General features: G+C 40.3%; 1 protein-coding gene across 3 annotated transcripts in view; it reads left to right on the top strand.

The window, feature by feature from the left end:
• The window catches only part of stk32a (serine/threonine kinase 32A), a 130,543-nt gene that overhangs the window by 10,183 nt on the left and 100,809 nt on the right, over positions 1 to 19,551 (top strand). For all 3 annotated transcript variants that reach the window (XM_062048708.1, XM_062048709.1, XM_062048710.1), the window contains one exon: positions 16,565 to 16,620. In XM_062048708.1, the coding sequence (XP_061904692.1) occupies positions 16,565 to 16,620 (56 nt within the window). The remainder of the gene's footprint in view (positions 1 to 16,564; positions 16,621 to 19,551) is intronic.

Raw genomic sequence — 19,551 nt, 5'->3', positions numbered from 1 at the left:
AAAAAAATGTTTTATCTAAAAGTTTGTCATTCTTTTTAAAAGGCATGTTACATGTTGAAATTGTGAGGTTTTGAGGGGGCCAAGTATGAATTAAATTGATTTCAATTATTTTAATGGGCTGCGCTAATTTGAGATACAAGTGTTTTGGGTTATGAGTAGTGGTGTCCCGATACCAATAATTTTGTACAGGTACCAAAATTATTTCGATACTTTTCGGTACTTTTCGATACTTTTTCTAAAAAAAGGGCAACACAAAAATTTGCATTATTGGCTTTATTTTAACAAAAAATCTTAGGGTACATTAAACATATGTTTCTTATTGCAAGTTTGTCCTTAAATAAAATAGTGAACATACAAGACAACTTGTCTTTTAGTAGTATGTAAGCAAACAAAGACTCCTAATTAATCTGCTGACATCAAATCAAATCAAATCAACTTTATTTATGCAGTAACATATCGTGTCATTTTCCATTCTATCATTTTGTCAAAATTAATAAGGACACGTGGTAGAAAATGAATTATTAATCTACTTGTTCATTTACTGTTAATACAGTATCTGCTTCCTTTCTCTTTTAACATGTTCTATCTACACTTCTGTTAAAATGTAATAATCACTTATTTTTCTGTTGTTTAATACTTTACATTAGTTTTGGGTGATACCACAAATGTGGGTATCAATCCGATACCAAGTCGTTACAGGATCATACATTGGTCATATTCAAAGTCGTCATGTGTCCAGGGACGTACAGTATTTCAGAGTTTATAAACATAATATACATTAAAAAAAATAAGGAAAAAAGATTTTGTGATGCCAAAAAATATTGATGTAATCATAGTAGTATTGACTAAATACGCTCCTGTACTTGGTATCATTACAGTGGATGCTAGGTGTAGATCCACCTATGGTGTTTGTTTACATTGTGACGCCGGTGAGCTACGGTGTGTAGTGAAGCATGTTTAGCTATTCCTCGTCCTGCAGGGATGATACTTGTAAAAAACGTACTTTATTTGTCGCCATGGAGGCGAGGATCAGTGATTTACAAGTAGCTAAAACACTGCCAACTGCGGCTGAACTTTAGCCGCTAGCTAGCTAACCATGTCATAAAGCACCTCTTCCTGAGGACGTTTCAGTGTTCACCTTTATCGTTAGTTTTTAGGCCAAAATGCGTCCGTTCTCCATTTTCTGTCTACACACATTGTCTGTTTGTAAGTACTCTGTGATTGTGCGCTGCCGAACATGCTCCTATGCTCGTAAAACCAGCAATGTCATGACGTGACGACGACGGGGGCGCGGGGGTGTGGGGGACCGGTACTTTTCAGAGGCGGTATAGTACCGAATATGATTCATTAGTATCGCGGTCAGAGGTGGGTAGAGTAGCCAAAAATTGTACTCAAGTAAGAGTACTGTTACTTTAGAGATTTATTACTCAAGTAAAAGTAAGGAGTAGTCACCCAAATATTTACTTGAGTAAAAGTAAAAAGTATGTTGTGAAAAAACTACTCAAGTACTGAGTAACTGATGTAGTGGATTGTCCGAAGCTTAAACAGGCAACAAAAGTAGTTTAGTACAACAAATTTATTTACCCATTATCAGAAGTGCAGGTTGAATTAAGTTGGCCGTGCAGACAGACCACAAGTTACTCCGGAGCAAACAAGACACACACAAGCCAAAATCACTGTCGAGTTCCGGTCTTCTGCCATTTTTTATATGTCTTTTGTGCGTCATCGTTCCTTATCGAGTGCGTCAATGTCTTTTATCTTTTCCCTATCAGTTCCATAACAACTCGAATCCTTTAGACAGTCAACACATTCTGTAGACAGGTTGGCACGACTTAACATTCACTTTTGTCCCACTGGCACAGAATAGGAAAGAAATCAAATGAGCGTACATTCCCATTAGACATGCAATATAGGTCAAAGGTCAGAAATTCTACTACACTGATGAGTAACCTGTTTGTTTAATGATGACGGCAACAAATAATGCACAAAAACATAAAAATAGCAATGAGCAAATTCAGAGCCAGGAATATCTCTTAAGCAACTAAAACAATAATATATATTAAATAATAATATATTAACAAAAAAAAATTAAGGCAAATTGAGCCACAATAACTTAACAGCATCATAGGCTCAGTAGGCATTCACTGATTGATTGATTGAAACGTTTATCCGTACAATTGACCACTAAATGGTAACACCCCAATAAGTTTTTCAACGTTAATCAATTACTTAAAAAGTGACCAAGTCGAGGTGATCTACCTCATATATACATATACATACACACACATATCATATATATATATATCCATCCATCCATCCATTTTCTACATACACACACATATCATATATATATATATATCCATCCAGCCATCCATTTTCTACCGCTTATTCCCTTCGGGGTCGCAGGGGGCGCTGGAGCCTATATATATATATATATATATATATATACATACATTTTTATATACAGTATATAATTTATGTTTATTTATTTTGCCGTTTTTGTTCACATGTTAAAGGTGTCTTAATGAATATACATGCATGTTTAACATACAGATTCCTTTCTTTCATGAAGACAAGAATATAAGTTGGTGTATTACCTGATTCTGATGACTTACATTGATTGAAATTAGACAGTAGTGCTGATAACGTCCACGTTTTCAAATGGAGGAGAAAAAAGGTCCTCCTTCTGTCTAATACTACATGAAAGTGGTTAGTTTTTGTCATCTTATTTGTCCAGCTTCCATATTCGTTTTTATACACTTTACAAGAAATACATTGGCGGCAAACTCCGTAGCTTGCTAGCTTGTTTGCACTGGCTCTCAGAGACTCTTAATTTGGTAGCGCAGGCGCGATGGAGCGGCACTTTTATTGTGAAGACAGGAACTGTGCCGTCAGTCTTAAGGCTTTTGACGGGATGTACGTTTGAAATAAAAAAGTGTCTTTTTTCCTTCACACTTTTGATTGATTGATTGAAACTTTTATTAGTAGATTGCACAGTACAGTACATATTCCGTACAATTGACCACTAAATGGTGACACCCGAATAAGTTTTTCAACTTCTTTAAGTTGGGGTACGCGTGTGACGGTCATGTGACCGCCTGGCTCTGTTTGATTGGTCAAAAGTCTCCAGCATGTGATTGGTGAAACGGAGTCAAACGTCACCAGTGACTGCATTTGATTGGATGAAACGCAGGCATGCGCTAGCTAATACTTTGAAGGTCTGTCTGACAAACCAAAACAAACAAAGCGTGCATTAACAGATCGATAAAAATCAGTAGCGAGTAGCGAGCTGAATGTAGATAAATGGAGCGGAGTAAAAGTAGCGTTCCTTCTCTATAAATATACTCAAGTAAAAGTAAAAGTATGTTGCATTAAAACTACTCTTAGAAGTACAATTTATCCCAAAAGTTACTCAAGTAGATGTAACGGAGTAAATGTATCGCGTTACTACCCACCTCTGATCGCGGTACTACACAAATAGTGGTATACCGTACAACCCTAGGTACGAGTTGGTCATAAAACCAGTTGAGATGGATAGTTAATGGTTTGACTTTTTGACAGCTATAACATACTCGAAAACAGAATTTTGAAAAAACATGTTTCCTGTTGGAACTGTTTCATTGGGTGTCCCCCCGATACCTGTTCATAGTGCTCTCTTGATGACGTACAAAACCTTAGCCACCATCCATCCATCCATCCATCCATTTTCTACCGCTTGTCCTTTTTGGGGTCGCGGGTGGTGCTGGAGCCTATCTCAGCGGCATTCGAGCGGAAGGCAGGGTACACCCTGGACAAGTCGCCACCTCATCGCAGGGCCAACACAGATAGACAGACAACATTCACACTCACATTCACACACTAGGGACCATTTAGTGTTGCCAATCAACCTATCCCCAGGTGCATGTCTTTGGAGGTGGGAGGAAGCCGGAGTACCCGGAGGAAACCCACACAGTCACGGGGAGAACATGCAAACTCCACACAGAAAAATCCCGAGCCCGGGATTGAACTCAGGACCTTTGTATTGTGAGGCACATGCATTAACTCCTGTGCCACTGTGCTGCCCACCCTAGCCACCAGTTCATCCGATTTACACAAAATCCTGTTCATCTTGAAAATGGCGCCAGAGGCACGGGTAGTCCGGCATTTTGGTTTGCAGGTGGCATATTTCAGGAATTTAGGACAGTTCCAGTTTACCGTTAATGGTGTGTTTTGTTTGAGTGCTGACATAGTTTTCTGGAGCATTATTTAAAGTCAACACACAGACAACCCCCCGCCCCCTTTCTGCCTTCACACTAACGAAATTGTCTCCTTTTTAACTGCAGGCAACCTATATCCAAAAGGAATTCATTGATCATCAGCAAACCTCACTGCTGCTTACTCATCCGGCATGCCGCTCTGTAAAAAATGTCACTCATAGTGAAGTCTTTACCTTCTACTCTTGCGTTAATATACCTCCTCTGACTCGTCGCTTACACCGAGGGCGCTATAAAGGCAGACACATCGTTTTGAAATAGATGAAAAGCCCCCCGCGCTAGAAAAGGAGTAATCCCCTTTGCTCACGTCAGAGACAGGCAGAGTTGTCATTTAGAGGTCGACGTCAGCAGTAGGGAGTTTCTTCACTTTTGCTTTCATTCTTTAACAGCAGGGGTCCACAAACTTTTTGTGTTTGTGTGTGTGTGTGTGTGTGTGTGTGTGTGTGTGTGTGTGTGTGTGTGTGTGTGTGTGTGTGTGTGTGTGTGTGTGTGTGTGTGTGTGTGTGTGTGTGTGTGTGTGTGTGTGTGTGTGTGTATACGTACATACATACATATATACATACATACATACATATATATATATATATATATATATATATGATATAAATATTTTATATATATATTATATATATATATATATATATATATTTTATATATATATATATATATATATATATATATATATATATATATATATATATATATATATATATATTAGAGATACATATATATTTGATATATGTCTTAATTAGATTATCCCAAAAAGCGGCTAGGAGACACCGTGAGTAGCAAGCGGTACAAAGTGGATAAGAAAAGACAGAAAAAGAAAAAAAAATGATTTTTTTCTTTTTATTTATTTATTTTTTTTATACTTGGGACTTCCCGCGGGCCTGATTTTGGACGCTGGCGGGTCGGATCCGTAGTTTGGGGACCCCTGTTTAACAGTGTTGTGTAGGTTTTGGGTTCCTTCACTTGCCTCTAAGGAGGGGCCGAAAAGTGAGAAAACAGTAATTAGCTCTAAAATGTATGGTTACCACAGAAATAGTTACCAACTATTTCAATGAGTGAATCGTAAGGTTACGGTATTTCCTCATATTTGATTCTATGTACCAATCAATCATTGGGTGCCCACTTAAATAAATAAACACAGCGCCACAAATAGACGCCTCCTGTTTTCCCCTCAGAGAGAATCAGCAGGCGCCACCAGGCTGTAATTACCTTCACCGTCACATCTGGTACCGCCACGCGTAGCAGTGGAAGTCTTTACCACAACACGGACCCCCTGCGGAAAATACTAGGCGTCTGTAAAGCTGAGATTTACAGTGTCGTGCTGCAGCACCAGTTGACGTCACTGGAATTAGGGATTGGAAACAAAAACAAAAGGTGAAAAGAAGGCTATTGGAGTGGATTGTCATGGTCATCCTCATGTACTATATGAAATGCAGTGTTTACCTTTTTATTTAATGGCGTTCAAATCCAAGTAAATACATTCTGAGTTTTATGGCTTAGGCCATAAAACAATGCACTTTTTAAAATATGATTCTATATTATACCATGATATAGGGTTGCAACTATTAATCGATTAGAAAAAAAAAAATTTAGATTTATATTCATATTCAGCTAAACCTCTACCTGATCTGAACCAAAATTGATCCCCAGCAACTTTCCGAAGCATCAAGCAGGTTTATATGTGGTTATAGTGTATATATATTTTCCCATTCTGTTTTGCACACTCTTGGAGTCAACATGTGCATAGTCATGTACATAGTGTAGTGTATATACCAACCCCCCCCCCCCCACCCCCACCCCCCACCCCCCCATTTTTGGTATATATTGTTCTTCAAATCACCTGACATGCATAATATATACAAATACAAATATCTACAAAAAAAATGTATATACATGTTACAGGTTATATAACTTTTATTATTGAATGTATCAAATGTGATGCCTATGTAATGGACCACAATGGAAACATGCCTTTTGGCTTTTTGTGCCATCTATTTGCCTTTTTTTGTAAAGCATTACATGGATTCAATTATTTAAGATGTCAATAAACTTGTCAATCAATCAATCAATTCTGTTGCTGCGATTAATCGTTTATGCATGTAATTAATAAAAACAAGTATAAAATAAAGCCTGCATGGAGTGCCCGGGACTTTGCAGGGGAGCTGCACTTTTTGGGGGGAATTTTGCCTATCGTTCACAATCATTATGAGAGACATGACGATGGATGTTATTTTTTTAATGCATTCTAAATAGTAAATAAATGCGATCAAATGTCCGCCTACAATGCAGCCAATAGGAGCCGCGCAATTCCGCCTACAAAGCCCTTAAAATCTCCATGATGGTTTTATACATATGATGTAAGTGTAGGTATATATGTAAAGTAGTAACGGGCACATTTATAATAACATTTAATATTTACGTATTTTGGTTATTTTAAGCATACCCAGCGCATTAACTTTAAAAACGCATCACAACGTTTGCTTCTGTTTGCCCTTCATAACTGATTATTACTCACTGTAGACATTATGAGAGCCAACAAACATAATACAGGATCACTTACTGTACAATGTCTGCTGTCAGTAGGATGCTGACTGATAGAATGTTCATATATTCCCATTTAGATGTAGAATGACTCATAAAGAAAAGGGTTTGGAAATAATCGGAAGCTGCAGCCTTAAACCTTGCTCAGTAGCCTTGTGGTTAGAGTGTCCGCCCTGAGATCGGTAGGTCGTGAGTTCATACCAAAGACTATAAAAATGGGACCCATTACCTCCCTGCTTGGCACTAAGCATCAAGGGTTGGAATTGGGGGTTAAATCACCAAAATGATTCCCGAGCGCGGCCACCGCTGCTGCTCATTGCTCCCCTCACCTCCCAGGGGATGGAACAAGGGGATGGGTCAAAAGCAGAGGGTAATTTCACCCCACCTAGTGTGTGTGTTACTATCAGTAGTACTTTAACTTTACTGTGGTATTTATTATTTTCATTTAGTATTATAATACATTATTTATCTGTGGAGAAAATGTATAAAATATATCAAAAGCTAAACTCAAATTCCTAATAAATACCTAGTACTATGTAGTTGAGGTGCACAGGTAGTATTGTATTGTAGGCAAGCAAGTCGTTTTCCCATATTTATTTGGGGTGCATTTAAAACGGCTTGTGAGTAGACCACAGTAGATAGAGACCAGATTGTAGTTATTTTTTTCCGATCAACGTCACTTTGGGGGGGATGGCGTGGTGCTGTTGGGAGAGTGGCCGTGCCAGCAGCCTGAGGGTTCCTGGTTCGATCCCCACCTTCTACCAACTTCGTGACGTCTGTTGTGTCCTTGAGCAAGACACTTCACCCTTGCTCCTGATGGGTCGTGGTTAGGGCCTTGCATGGCAGCTCCCGCCATCAGTGTGTGAATGGGTGAATGTGGAAATAGTGTCAAAGCGCTTTGAGTACCTTGAAGGTAGAAAAGCGCCTTACAAGTATAACCCATTTACCATTTACCATTTGTGTCAAGAATACGGTTGCTTGCTTCAAGTGGACCCACATGAACTGATACAAACACAGGCGTATGCGTGACAGTGAACCCTGTCAGGACATGTTATTGATCCCCCCTGAGAGTCCTTCAAGTATCAAACGCGTCCCTTATGAGCAGCATGCATACGTTTTCCACCTTGAGTAACCAGGCAACTGGGCTTAAAACACCTGTTTACTGCGGACCTTGCTTTATTCGCCTTACTCCACCCAAGGGTTCTATGTTGTCGGAGCAACAACGTGCACTTAATAACCTTTGAGCAAATATACTGTATGTAGGGAAAAGCGAGTCAAACCAGCTGGTGTTAACCCAAAAAAGTTTTGTTTATGATTACGATTTTGTATTAGAAAAAAAACTTCAATGTAATTAATAGACAAGTAACATTTTTGAAATGGACTTGCAAAGGTTGATTTATTTATTGCTTCTCTAGTTTAATCAATCAATCAATCAATCAATCAATCAATCAATGTTTATTTATATAGCCCTAAATCACAAGTGTCTCAAAGGGCTGTACAAGCCACAACGACATCCTCGGTGTCGAGTGGGTCTGACATAATATTGTGAAAGTCCAACACATCAGCGAAAGTCCAGTCCATGGTGGGGCCAGCGGGAACCATCCCGAGCGGAGACGGGTCAGCAGCGTAGAGATGTCCCCATCTGATGGACAGGCTAGCGGTCCACCCCGGAGCAGAGTAGAAAAGAAAAGAAAAGAAACGGCAGATCAACTGGTCTAAAAAGGGAGTCTATTTAAAGGCTAGAGTATACAAATGAGTTTTAAGATGAGACTTAAATGCTTCTACTGAGGTAGCATCTCTAACTTTTACCGGGAGGGCATTCCATAGTATTGGAGCCCGAATAGAAAACGCTCTATAGCCCGCAGACTTTTTTTGGGCTCTGGGAATCACTAATAAGCCGGAGTTCTTTGAACGCAGATTTCTTGCCGGGACATATGGTACAATACAATCGTCAAGATAGGCAGGAGCTTGACCGTGTAGTATTTTATACGTAAGTAGTAAAACCTTAAAGTCGCATCTTAGGTGCACAGGAAGCCAGTGCAAGTGAGCCAGTATAGGCGTAATATGATCAAACTTTCTTGTTTTTGTCAAAAGTCTAGCAGCCGCATTTTGTACCATCTGTAATCTTTTAATGCTAGACATAGGGAGACCTGAAAATAAAACGTTACAGTAATCGAGACGAGATGTAACGAACGCATGGATAATGATCTCAGCATCACTTGTGGACAAAATGGAACGAATTTTAGCGATATTACGGAGATGAAAGAAGGCCGTTTTAGTAACACTCTTAATGTGTGACTCAAACGAGAGAGTTGGGTCGAAGATAATACCCAGATTCTTTACCGAGTCTCCTTGTTTAATTGTTTGGTTGTCAAATGTTAAGGTGGTATTATTAAATAGATGTTGGTGTTGAGCAGGACCGATAATCAGCATTTCCGTTTTCTTAGCGTTGAGTTGCAAAAAGTTAGCGGACATCCATTGTTTAATTTCATTAAGACACGCCTCCAGCTGACTACAATCCGGCGTGTTGGTCAGCTTTAGGGGCATGTAGAGTTGAGTGTCATCAGCATAACAGTGAAAGCTAACACCGTATTTGCGTATAATGTCACCTAGCGGCAGCATGTAAATACTAAAGAGTGCAGGGCCAAGAACTGAACCCTGGGGAACTCCGCACGTTACCTTAACATAGTCCGAGGTCACTTTGTTATGGGAGACACACTGCATCCTGTCAGTAAGATAAGAGTTAAACCAAGACAAGGCTAAGTCTGACATCCCAATACGCGTTTTGATACGCTCTAATAAAATATTATGATCAACAGTATCGAAAGCGGCGCTAAGATCAAGAAGCAGCAACATAGATGACGCATCAGAATCCATCGTTAGCAATAGATCATTAGTCATTTTTGCGAGGGCTGTCTCCGTAGAGTGATTTGCCCTGAAACCGGATTGAAAAGGTTCACAGAGATTGTTAGTCACTAAGTGTTCATTTAGCTGCTGTGCGACAATTTTTTCGAGAATTTTCGAGATAAACGGTAGGTGGGACACCGGCCGGTAGTTCACCATGAGGTCAGGATCGAGGTTAGGTCTTTTGAGTAGAGGATGAATAACCGCTTTTTTGAATGCTAGAGGAACAGTACCAGAGGAAAGTGATAGGTTTATAATATTTAACACTGATGGACCTAATAAAACAAAAAGCTCCTTGATAAGTTTCCCAGGAATTGGGTCAAGTAAACATGTTGTTTGTTTTGTCCCATTTACACATTTTAACAATTCCTCCAATGTTATTTCATCAAAGAGAGAGAAACTATTTTGGAGGGCAATGTCCGTCGTATATACCGTCGTATTTGTGTTAATAGAACCCAGTTGTAGCTGAGATGCATTGTCTTTAATCTCTTTTCTAATGACTTCAATTTTCTTATTAAAGAAATTCATAAAGTCATCTGCTGAGTGGGTGGAGCTACTGGGAGGAGTCCCTTGTTGGGTTAGCGATGCTACTGTACTAAACAAAAATTTAGGATCATTTTTGTTGAGGTGGATGAGATTTGAGTAATATTTAGCTTTAGCTGAGGTAAGCATGCGTTTATAAGTTATTAAACTATCACTCCATGCTTGATGGAAAACCTCAAGTTTAGTCGCACGCCATTTGCGTTCCAGCTTTCTACATGATAATTTCTGGGCTTTAGTTTCTTCTGTAAACCATGGGGTACGCCTTTTAGGGGCCCTTTTTTGCTTTAGCGGTGCTACAATATCAATGGTGTCGCGCAGGGCGTCGTTAAAGCTGTTAGTGAGGTTATCAATAGAGCCCACATAATTTGGGAATGGCGCCATTACTGAAGGCAGTAGGTCAGTAAGAGTCGTCGTTGTGGCAGTATTAATGTTGCGGCTGCTATAGTAGTTATTATTATTATTATTAGTTTGTTGACAATGAGTCAGAACTTCGAATTTTATAAGGTAATGATCGGACATTACTTTAGTGTACGGGAGTATCGTAACTTTAGAGGTGGTGACACCCCTGACAAGCACTAGATCTATCGTATTACCGTTGCGATGCGTGGGTTCATTTATTATTTGTGTAAGACCACAGCTATCAATTATAGTCTGGAGCGCCACGCATGGAGGGTCCGATGGGGTATTCATATGGATGTTAAAGTCTCCCATTATGATTATATTGTCGGCGTGCGTCACTAGATCAGCAACGAACTCTGAAAATTCATTGATAAAGTCCGAATAGGGCCCAGGGGGGCGGTAGATGACAGCCAGGTGGAGAGGCAGCGGTGTGACAAACCTCACAGTAAGCACCTCAAACGAGTTATATTTATTATTTAGGTCCGAGGTAAGGCTAAAGTTTTTGTTGTATATTAGTGCAACACCCCCACCCCTTTTAATGGGGCGGGCAATATGCGTTCCCGCATAGCCAGGAGGAGACGCCTCACCCAGCGCAAAAAATTCGTCTGGTTTGAGCCAGGTCTCGGCTAGACCAACGACATCAAGATTGTTGTCTCTGATGACTTCATTAACTAATAACGTTTTGGAAGACAATGACCTTATGTTTAAAAAGCCCATATTATAGGTAGTGGGCTGTTTTGAGGAGTTTTTGTTGAAAGTATCCGTAGTAGCAATATTAATAATGTTACGTTTATTATGCATAGTGCACTTTAAATAATTTCGACCATATCTAGGAATTGATATGACAGGAATTTTTAGATTGTTTGCCACCTCAGTAAAATGCATGTCCACCTCTGACGCAGAAAAAACATTATGTGAGTTGTATATTATTCTAGAAGAATTGCTATGTGTGCAGGGATTATCCAGCCTGGCGCTGGCTAGTTTTAGCTTAACAGACTCCTTATTAGCGCTTCTTTGTGGATTAGCATTTAGCTTTTTTGTTAGCCCCGCTAACAACAAAGCATTTAGCTTTGTTGTTAGCCCCGCCCGACACCCCCGCTTCTGCTTCCGAGCGCATCGCTTACGTCTCTTTCGCTGACGGTCTCCGCTGGTAGTGGACGCCGCTGCTTCAAAGGCCACTGCTGGATGTAGCTCGCGAAGAATTCCCAAGCTAGCGAGTAGGTCCACCGTACACGCATCTTTCAGCCCAAAATGGCCCGATCTCTCCACATCCAGAATCGTATTTTAGAATCGTATTTAGAATCGTATTTCAGAATCGTAGTTTAGGGTTCCTTGTGAGATGGAGTCTATCCCAGCTGACTTTGTTCTGAGGGGCGATTTTTCAATGAATGAATGTTAGTGTGTGTGTGACAATCATTGGTACTTTAATCTTTAAATTGATTTCCTAACACAAGTAGGGATAGGCATCGAGTTCGGTCCTCTTTTAGGCACTGATCAAATTCCGACGGTTCCATGTTTTCTATAGGTTTGTTGCACGAGAGGTCTGACTGCCTTTAAGTAATGTTGCAGTTTTCCATGCCAACAAAGCAAATACGCCTGATAGTAAACATTCTAACGCACAGTAATGCTCTACTTTCCAAAAATATGCTTGATCAATGCTAATTTACATTCGATTTGCTATCAACATTTGTTAATGTGAGTCTGAATGTTGTCTGTCTGTGTTGGCCCTGCGATGAGGTGGCTACTTGTCCAGGGTGTACGCTGCCTTCCGCCCGACTGCAACTGAGATAGGCTACGGCACCCCCGCAAGCCCGAAAGGGACAAGCGGTAAAAAATGGATGGATGGATTTTACATGACAATTTCAACACCTCCAAATTTGGTCATGAAAACTGCAACTAAAATGCACCTTACAATCGAACAGTTGGTGTGTAATAAGTGCAACACTTACAATATGAACACTTTGTAGGGCGCAACACTAGAGCGGCACAGTCAACTTAATGGCTAAGACTGCTCCCTGACTAGGCAACACAGGGGTGGGCAAACTATGGCCTGGGGGGCGACATCCAGGTTGGTCCCTTTGATTCGGCCTGCCAAATATTGAACCAGAATTGAGCAAATATCTGTTTTGAGAATTGCCACAACAAAACTGATACTCGACTTTGACGCCCTGGCAAATAAGGATGATCAACAACACTGCTCCCACTATAAGAGAATCTAGTGTTAAACCTTTAATACCATTGTTACGTTTCTTTGATGTGCTGATATGATAATGTTAAAAATAAATGTGTTATGATTAAATTAGCCCATGTTTGAGAAGCCTACTCTTAGTTCCAACAGATATGATGTGCTTTGAAATGCGTCATGTGCTCGCCCGGCCCGCCTGTCAAATTTCAAAAGCCAATGTAGCCCCTTAGCCAAAAAGTTCGCCCACCCCTGCAACAGACCATAGTCTATAAACTACTGCTTTCTTACGTCTTGGAATCACAACTGCATACAAAGTCTACTATATAATACTTGCAAATGAGAATCGGCAATCAACATATAACTACTGGACAGCCCAATTATCATAATCAGCAAAAAAAATAGTACTATACTAATTCACATTTATTAACACATGGAGACATATGAAAAAATAGTACCGTTTTTACAGTTATTGATTCCCGGGTACCAGATACGCCAGCCCAAGACGTTAGATTAATATCTAAATGGCTTACACGTATCCATGAAAATATAGAAAAGCTGCTGAACAGGTTCAATCCGGCCCGCGAGATGAGTTCGCTGAGTGTAAAATTGAACTGCATTTTTTAATTAAAGAAACTGCTGTTCTAAAAGTGTCAATTGGATGTCACAATAGCAATTCTGTTAGGCAAGCAAATAGTTTATATTGGGGCGAGCAAGTATACCAAGCAAGAGGTACACGGTAAAGCGGGGCTGTGACTCCTCCCACTCCACCCAATGTAAAACAAACGGGAGTAAAATAAACAATTGGTAACCTCACTTAAAATGCTGGATGAGACCCTGCACAATTGATGTAGTTCTGTGAAAATGATTTTCTTCTGTGCAAATTTAAAGAAAGTCAACAATGGAAATGACAAGTGAGGTACTTGATGCATATAAGCGATTTTAGTTATGCTTCATTTTGTTTTTGTTCAATCCTAGATGGGCTGTGACTTAAAGTTTAATCGGTTTGTAGAAACAATGGGATTAAGTCTAATTTAATTGTGTTCTTAATGGTGTTTTTGAAACTGCATACATTTTTTTTCCTCAGAATTTTTTACTTATGTTGAAGTGTTTTGTCAGGAGGATTATTTGTGATATGTACATTTTCAGAATGTCCTTGTCCTATTTTGGGCTGAAGTAAAACAAAGAAAAAATCTGAAGTTGTCGTAGTTGTATTTTTAAGTTATTATGCCATGATTTTACCCGTTCGGCCCACGTGGGAATAGATTTCCCTCCATGCGGCCCCTGAGATAAAATTAGTTCGACACCCCTGCTCTACATTATTAGTACTTTACATGTACTTCCCTGAACTATTGTAGTTGTTTGTAGTGCATTCTATTGCAGGGTTTCTTGGCATGTTTGACCTCGGTCCCAACTTTTCCATTACAGAGAAAAATATTTATTTCACGTCCTGACACCGCCTTTGGCAGACAGACACTCTAAAGTGAACGAGCGAGATGTCTTCACGCTGACGCGATGAGCATGTGTCAGTCAAATTCGAATGGGCCAGTAGATGAGCAGTGTGACAGATTCCACACGAGCCGTCAACGTGTCAATTACAGTCATGTACAGTTTGCAGTCATTACACGCTCTCTTACTCACGTGTCCATCATTTAACACGGGGCATTAAAGCATCTGCCGTAACAAAACGACGACCCGCACCTTTTTCTTTTGCGGGAGCTCAGCTGTCTCTGTGAAAAAGCTATTAAGCAGAGAATCGAGCAGCCCAGCAGGGAAATGATAATGTTTTTATGCGGTGTGTGTGTGAGTGTGTGTGTGTGTGTGTGTGTGTGTGTGTGTGTCTGTTTTGACGTAAACAGAATGATGTATGTGTGCACATGCCCCATTGTAAATCAGGCCGGGTCTGGTTCCTATCGCAGGAAGTTAAGTACGCACTCAAAAACAGATTGGAAGGAAGTGCCAGTGACTAACAGAGCACAATATTAACTGTCAAGTCCAATAGGTGTGTGTGTAGATCTCAAGACTGAGGAAAAGTGTGTGTGTGTGTGTGTACGTTTCCACCAGTTGAGTGTGTGCATCGCCGTAGTGAATGGTCAAATGAGTGCGTGAGTGTCCAGCAGCTGTTCAAACCTCAGAGGCGCTGGAAACGGGGGGGAAAAAAAAATTGCCTTGCCTTGTTGTCATAGTAACCAGAAACAAACAGCACATCCGGTTTCAAATGGCAATGCTTGCTGCTGGTTAATGGATGAGAGTGAAGTGTTTGTGTGAGAGTTGGAATGACATATTATATATTCTAATGAGTAGCAAAGCATTACATTTCCAATTGCTGGAAAACAAATATTATTATTTAAAGGCCTACTGAAATGAATTTTTTTTTTATTCAAACGGGGATAGCAGATCCATTCTATGTGTCATACTTGATCATTTCGCGATATTGCCATATTTATGCTGAAAGGATTTAGTAGAGAACATCGACGATAAAGTTTGCAACTTTTGGTCACTGATAAAAAAAGCCTTGCCTGTACCTGAAGTAGCGTGACGTCGCAGGTTGAAAGGCTCCTCACATTTGCCCATTGTTTACACCAGCAGCGAGAGCGATTCGGACCGAGAAAGTGACGATTACCCCATTAATTTGAGCGAGGATGAAAGATTTGTGGATGAGGAACATGAGAGTGATGGACTAGAGTGCAGTGCAGGACGTATCTTTTTTTGCTCTGACCGTAACTTAGGTAAAAGGGCTCATTGGATTCCACACTTTCTCCTTTTTCTATTGTGGATTACGGATTTGTATTTTAAACCACCTCAGATACTATATCCTCTTGAAAATGAGAGTCGAGAACGCGAAATGGACATTCACAGTGACTATTATCTCCACGACAATACATCGGTGAAGCACTTTAGCTACGGAGCTAACGTGATAGCATCGTGCTTAAATGCAGATAGAAACACAAGAAATAAGCCCCTGACTGGAAGGATAGACAGCAGATCAACAATACTACTATCAGGAGACACCGAACCAAACACTGGACCTGTAACCACACGGTTAATGCTGTGCCGCCTGTCGAAGCCTAGCAATGCTGTTGCTAACGACGCCATTGAAGCTAACTTAGCTACGGGACCTCGTCAGAGCTATGATAAAAACATTAGCGCTCCACCTACGCCAGCCCTCATCTGCTCATCAACACCCGTGCTCACCTGCGTTCCAGCGATCGACGGCACGACGAAGGACTTCACCCGATGCGGTCAGCGGCTAGCGTCGGATAGCGCGTCTGCTATCCTCAAAGTCCTCCTGGTTGTGTTGCTGCAGCCAGCCGCTAATACACTGATCCCACCTACAGCTTTCTTCTTTGCAGTCTCCATTGTTCATTAAACAAATTGCAAAAGATTCACCAACACAGATGTCCAGAATACTGTGGAATTTTGCGATGAAAACAGAGCTGTTTGTATTGAGATACAATATGTCCGAATACTTCCGTTTCAACCATTGACGTCACGCGCAAACGTCATCATACATAGACGTTTTCAACCGGAAGTTTCGTGGGAAATTTAAAATTGCGCTTTATAAGTTAACCCGGCCGTATTGGCATGTGTTGCAATGTTAAGATTTCATCATTGATATATAAACTATCAGACTGCGTGGTCGGTAGTAGTGGGTTTCAGTAGGCCTTTAAAAAAAACTATTATTGCTGTATTTTATTAAAAAAAATGTATTCTCTTTGTTTTTCCCCCACAGTCAATTTTGACCACTTCCAGATCCTGAGGGCAATAGGAAAAGGAAGTTTTGGAAAGGTAAGCCCATTATTTTCACAATGTGTTAAAACAAAAGAGGCCCCAATGGAACAGACTCAAAAATATAACCTGATTCTGGCACTTACAGTATTTATATTTAGATTATGTTTTTCTCAATAGAAAATATTACACATAGACTTAATCTGTTCCTGAGTGAAACCATTGCCATTCTACAACTTTCAGTTCAGTTTCAGTTTATTTCGAACATGCATACGATACAATGTATTGCATCACACATTTCCAGTTGTTTCATTATAGCACGTCCGAAAAAGAGTAGGAAGAAGCAGAGCTTATTTAACCCTAACCCTTTTCATACCATAGCAATTTTATCCAATTTCCTTGTTCTCTGTAACAGAACAGTTGACAAATAAATAATAAATAAATAATATACCATAGTAAGCAAACAAATATTAAATACATAAATAATCTTTGTCTCAATAAAAAAAAAAAAAAAAGGGTTCAAGATGTTCATCATAATTCTTATTCTGTGTACTTTGTGAACACTTGTAGTTTGAACAGTATCTTAAACAGAACCATATTGGTGCTTTGTTTGATTTATTTGCTTAATCCATTCCATAATTTAATTCCACATACAGATATGCTAAAGATTTTAAGTGTTGTACGAGCATACACATTATTTAAATTAAATGTTCCTCTAAGGTCATATTAAATCCTTAATTTACAGTGCAGGCAATGTTTTAAGTCACATTTTAATATTCCTAATAGTTATGTGTAAACAATAGAGCTGTAAAAAATAAAGAGTTAAGTCATGCAATTAATCACAAAAAATGATCACATTCATTATGTATACATGCATATTAATCACGCAATTTATTTTGATATACATGCTCCTTTACATGTTGGCTGAGAGGTGACGTGGATTGTTATACAGTCAGTGATCGGGTCAATGCATAAGATAAGAGAGGAGACTCTGACTGGTGTGCTCGCTGCTAAATTTCATTCCAAAAATAAACCCAGACAGGACTTTAAATAAAACTGTTACCAAGTTTTGAGCAAATAAATTTATCAATCGATCAATCAAAGTTTATTTATATAGACCTAAATCACAAGTGTCTCAAAGGGCTGCACAAGCCACAACGACATCCTCGACATCAGATCCCACATCAGGGCAAGAAAAAACTCAACCCAATGGGATACAATGAGAAACAATGGGCGACCGGTGCAATGGACGTCAAGTGGATCTAGTTAATAGTGTTAGAGTCCAGTCCATAGTGGGGCCAGTAGGGGATCATCTTGAGTGGAGACAAGTCAGCAGTGCAGAGACGTCCCCAACTGATGCACAGATGAGTGGTCCATCCTGGGTCCCGATTTTCAACAGCTAGCGCGACATCTGCGGTCACCTAATACCCTCTCCACGCAGGAGAGGGGAGCAGAGCAGAAAAGAAACGGCAGATCAACTGGTCTAAAAGGGAGGTCTATTTAAAGGCTAGAATATACAAATGAGTTTTAAGATGGGACTTAAATGCTTCTACTGAGGTAGCATCTCTAACTGTTACCGGGAGGGCATTCCAGAGTACTGGAGGCCGAATAGAAAACGCTCTATAGCCCGCAGACTTTTTTTTGGGCTCTGGGAATCACTAACAAGCCGGAGTTCTTTGAACGCAGATTTCTTGCCGGGACATATGGTACAATACAATCAGCAAGATAGGATGAGGTTTAGTATTTTATACGTAAGTAGTAAAACCTTAAAGTTGCATCTTAAGTGCACAGGAAGCCAGTGCAAGTGAGCCAGAATAAGCGTAAAATGATCAAACTTTTGATCAGGGGCAGTATAGCTCGGTTGGTAGAGCGGCTGTGCCAGCAACTTGAGGGTTGCAGGTTCGATCCCCGTTTCCGCCATCCTAGTCACTGCTGTTGTGTCCTTGGGCAAGACACTTTACCCACCTGCTCCCAGTGCCACCCGCACTGGTTTAAATGTAACTTAGATATTGTGTTTCACCAGTGGCGTGCGGTGAGGTTAATGTCTGGTGAGGCACGACTGCATCATCACAGTCAGATTTACAAACATATGAACCTGCAGTGCAGGTGTACCTAATGTTGTGTCCCTGCGGTCGTTCGCGGCTCCTGCAGCGCGAGCATTGTTGTTTTTGCACTTTTTGGCTTCTTGTTAAGTGACTTTTTTTGGGTGGATTCGGTCTTGCACGTGGAGGGTTTGGGTGTTGGCTTTGGTTGGTGTGGCCGCGGCGCTCCCGTCGGGCGGTGCATTCTGCGGCGGAGGTGCTTGGCACCAGGAGGCGGGGTTATGAGACGAGGCTCTCGCAGTGCGTCTCCGCAGCAGTATTATGATCGCTCAGCACAAGAAATACGTTACACACATACAGTTGTTGACAAAATACACTGCACATTATATACCTCAGCTAACTAAACTATGGAAATGTATAATATAATTCATATAGCAATACGGTCTCACTGCACAGCAGGCCAGCAGTTAGCCGAGTCATTGCGCAATCCATGTTGAGGCACAAATCAGTGACGTGCCTCAACTGGCTGCTGATCACCGCACCGTCTCTTTTCAGTATTTGAACGGCAAATGTGAAAATAAAAATAAAAATAATCTAAAACTGGTGAAGTTAAATGGAAAATAACTTTAGTATAATCACTGGATACATATAACAATTTAATTATTTTTTTTTTCTTTTTACTTTTTTATTCTTTCCATGATGGCAGGTGAGGCCCCGCCTCCCCTGCCTCTAGTGACGGCACGCCACTGTGTTTCACTATGTAAAGCGCTTTGAGTCACTAGAGAAAAGCGCTATATAAATATAATTCACTTCACACTTCACTTTCTTGTTCTTGTCAAATGTCTAGCAGCCGCATTTTGCACCAACTGTAATCTTTTAATGCTAGACATAGGAAGACCCGAAAATAATACGTTACAGTAATCGAGACGAGACGTAACGAACGCATGAA

Source organism: Entelurus aequoreus, linkage group LG05 (assembly GCF_033978785.1).
Source record: "Entelurus aequoreus isolate RoL-2023_Sb linkage group LG05, RoL_Eaeq_v1.1, whole genome shotgun sequence".
NCBI classification, from domain to species: domain Eukaryota; kingdom Metazoa; phylum Chordata; class Actinopteri; order Syngnathiformes; family Syngnathidae; genus Entelurus; species Entelurus aequoreus.
This window is presented reverse-complemented; position numbering and strand designations above follow the sequence as displayed.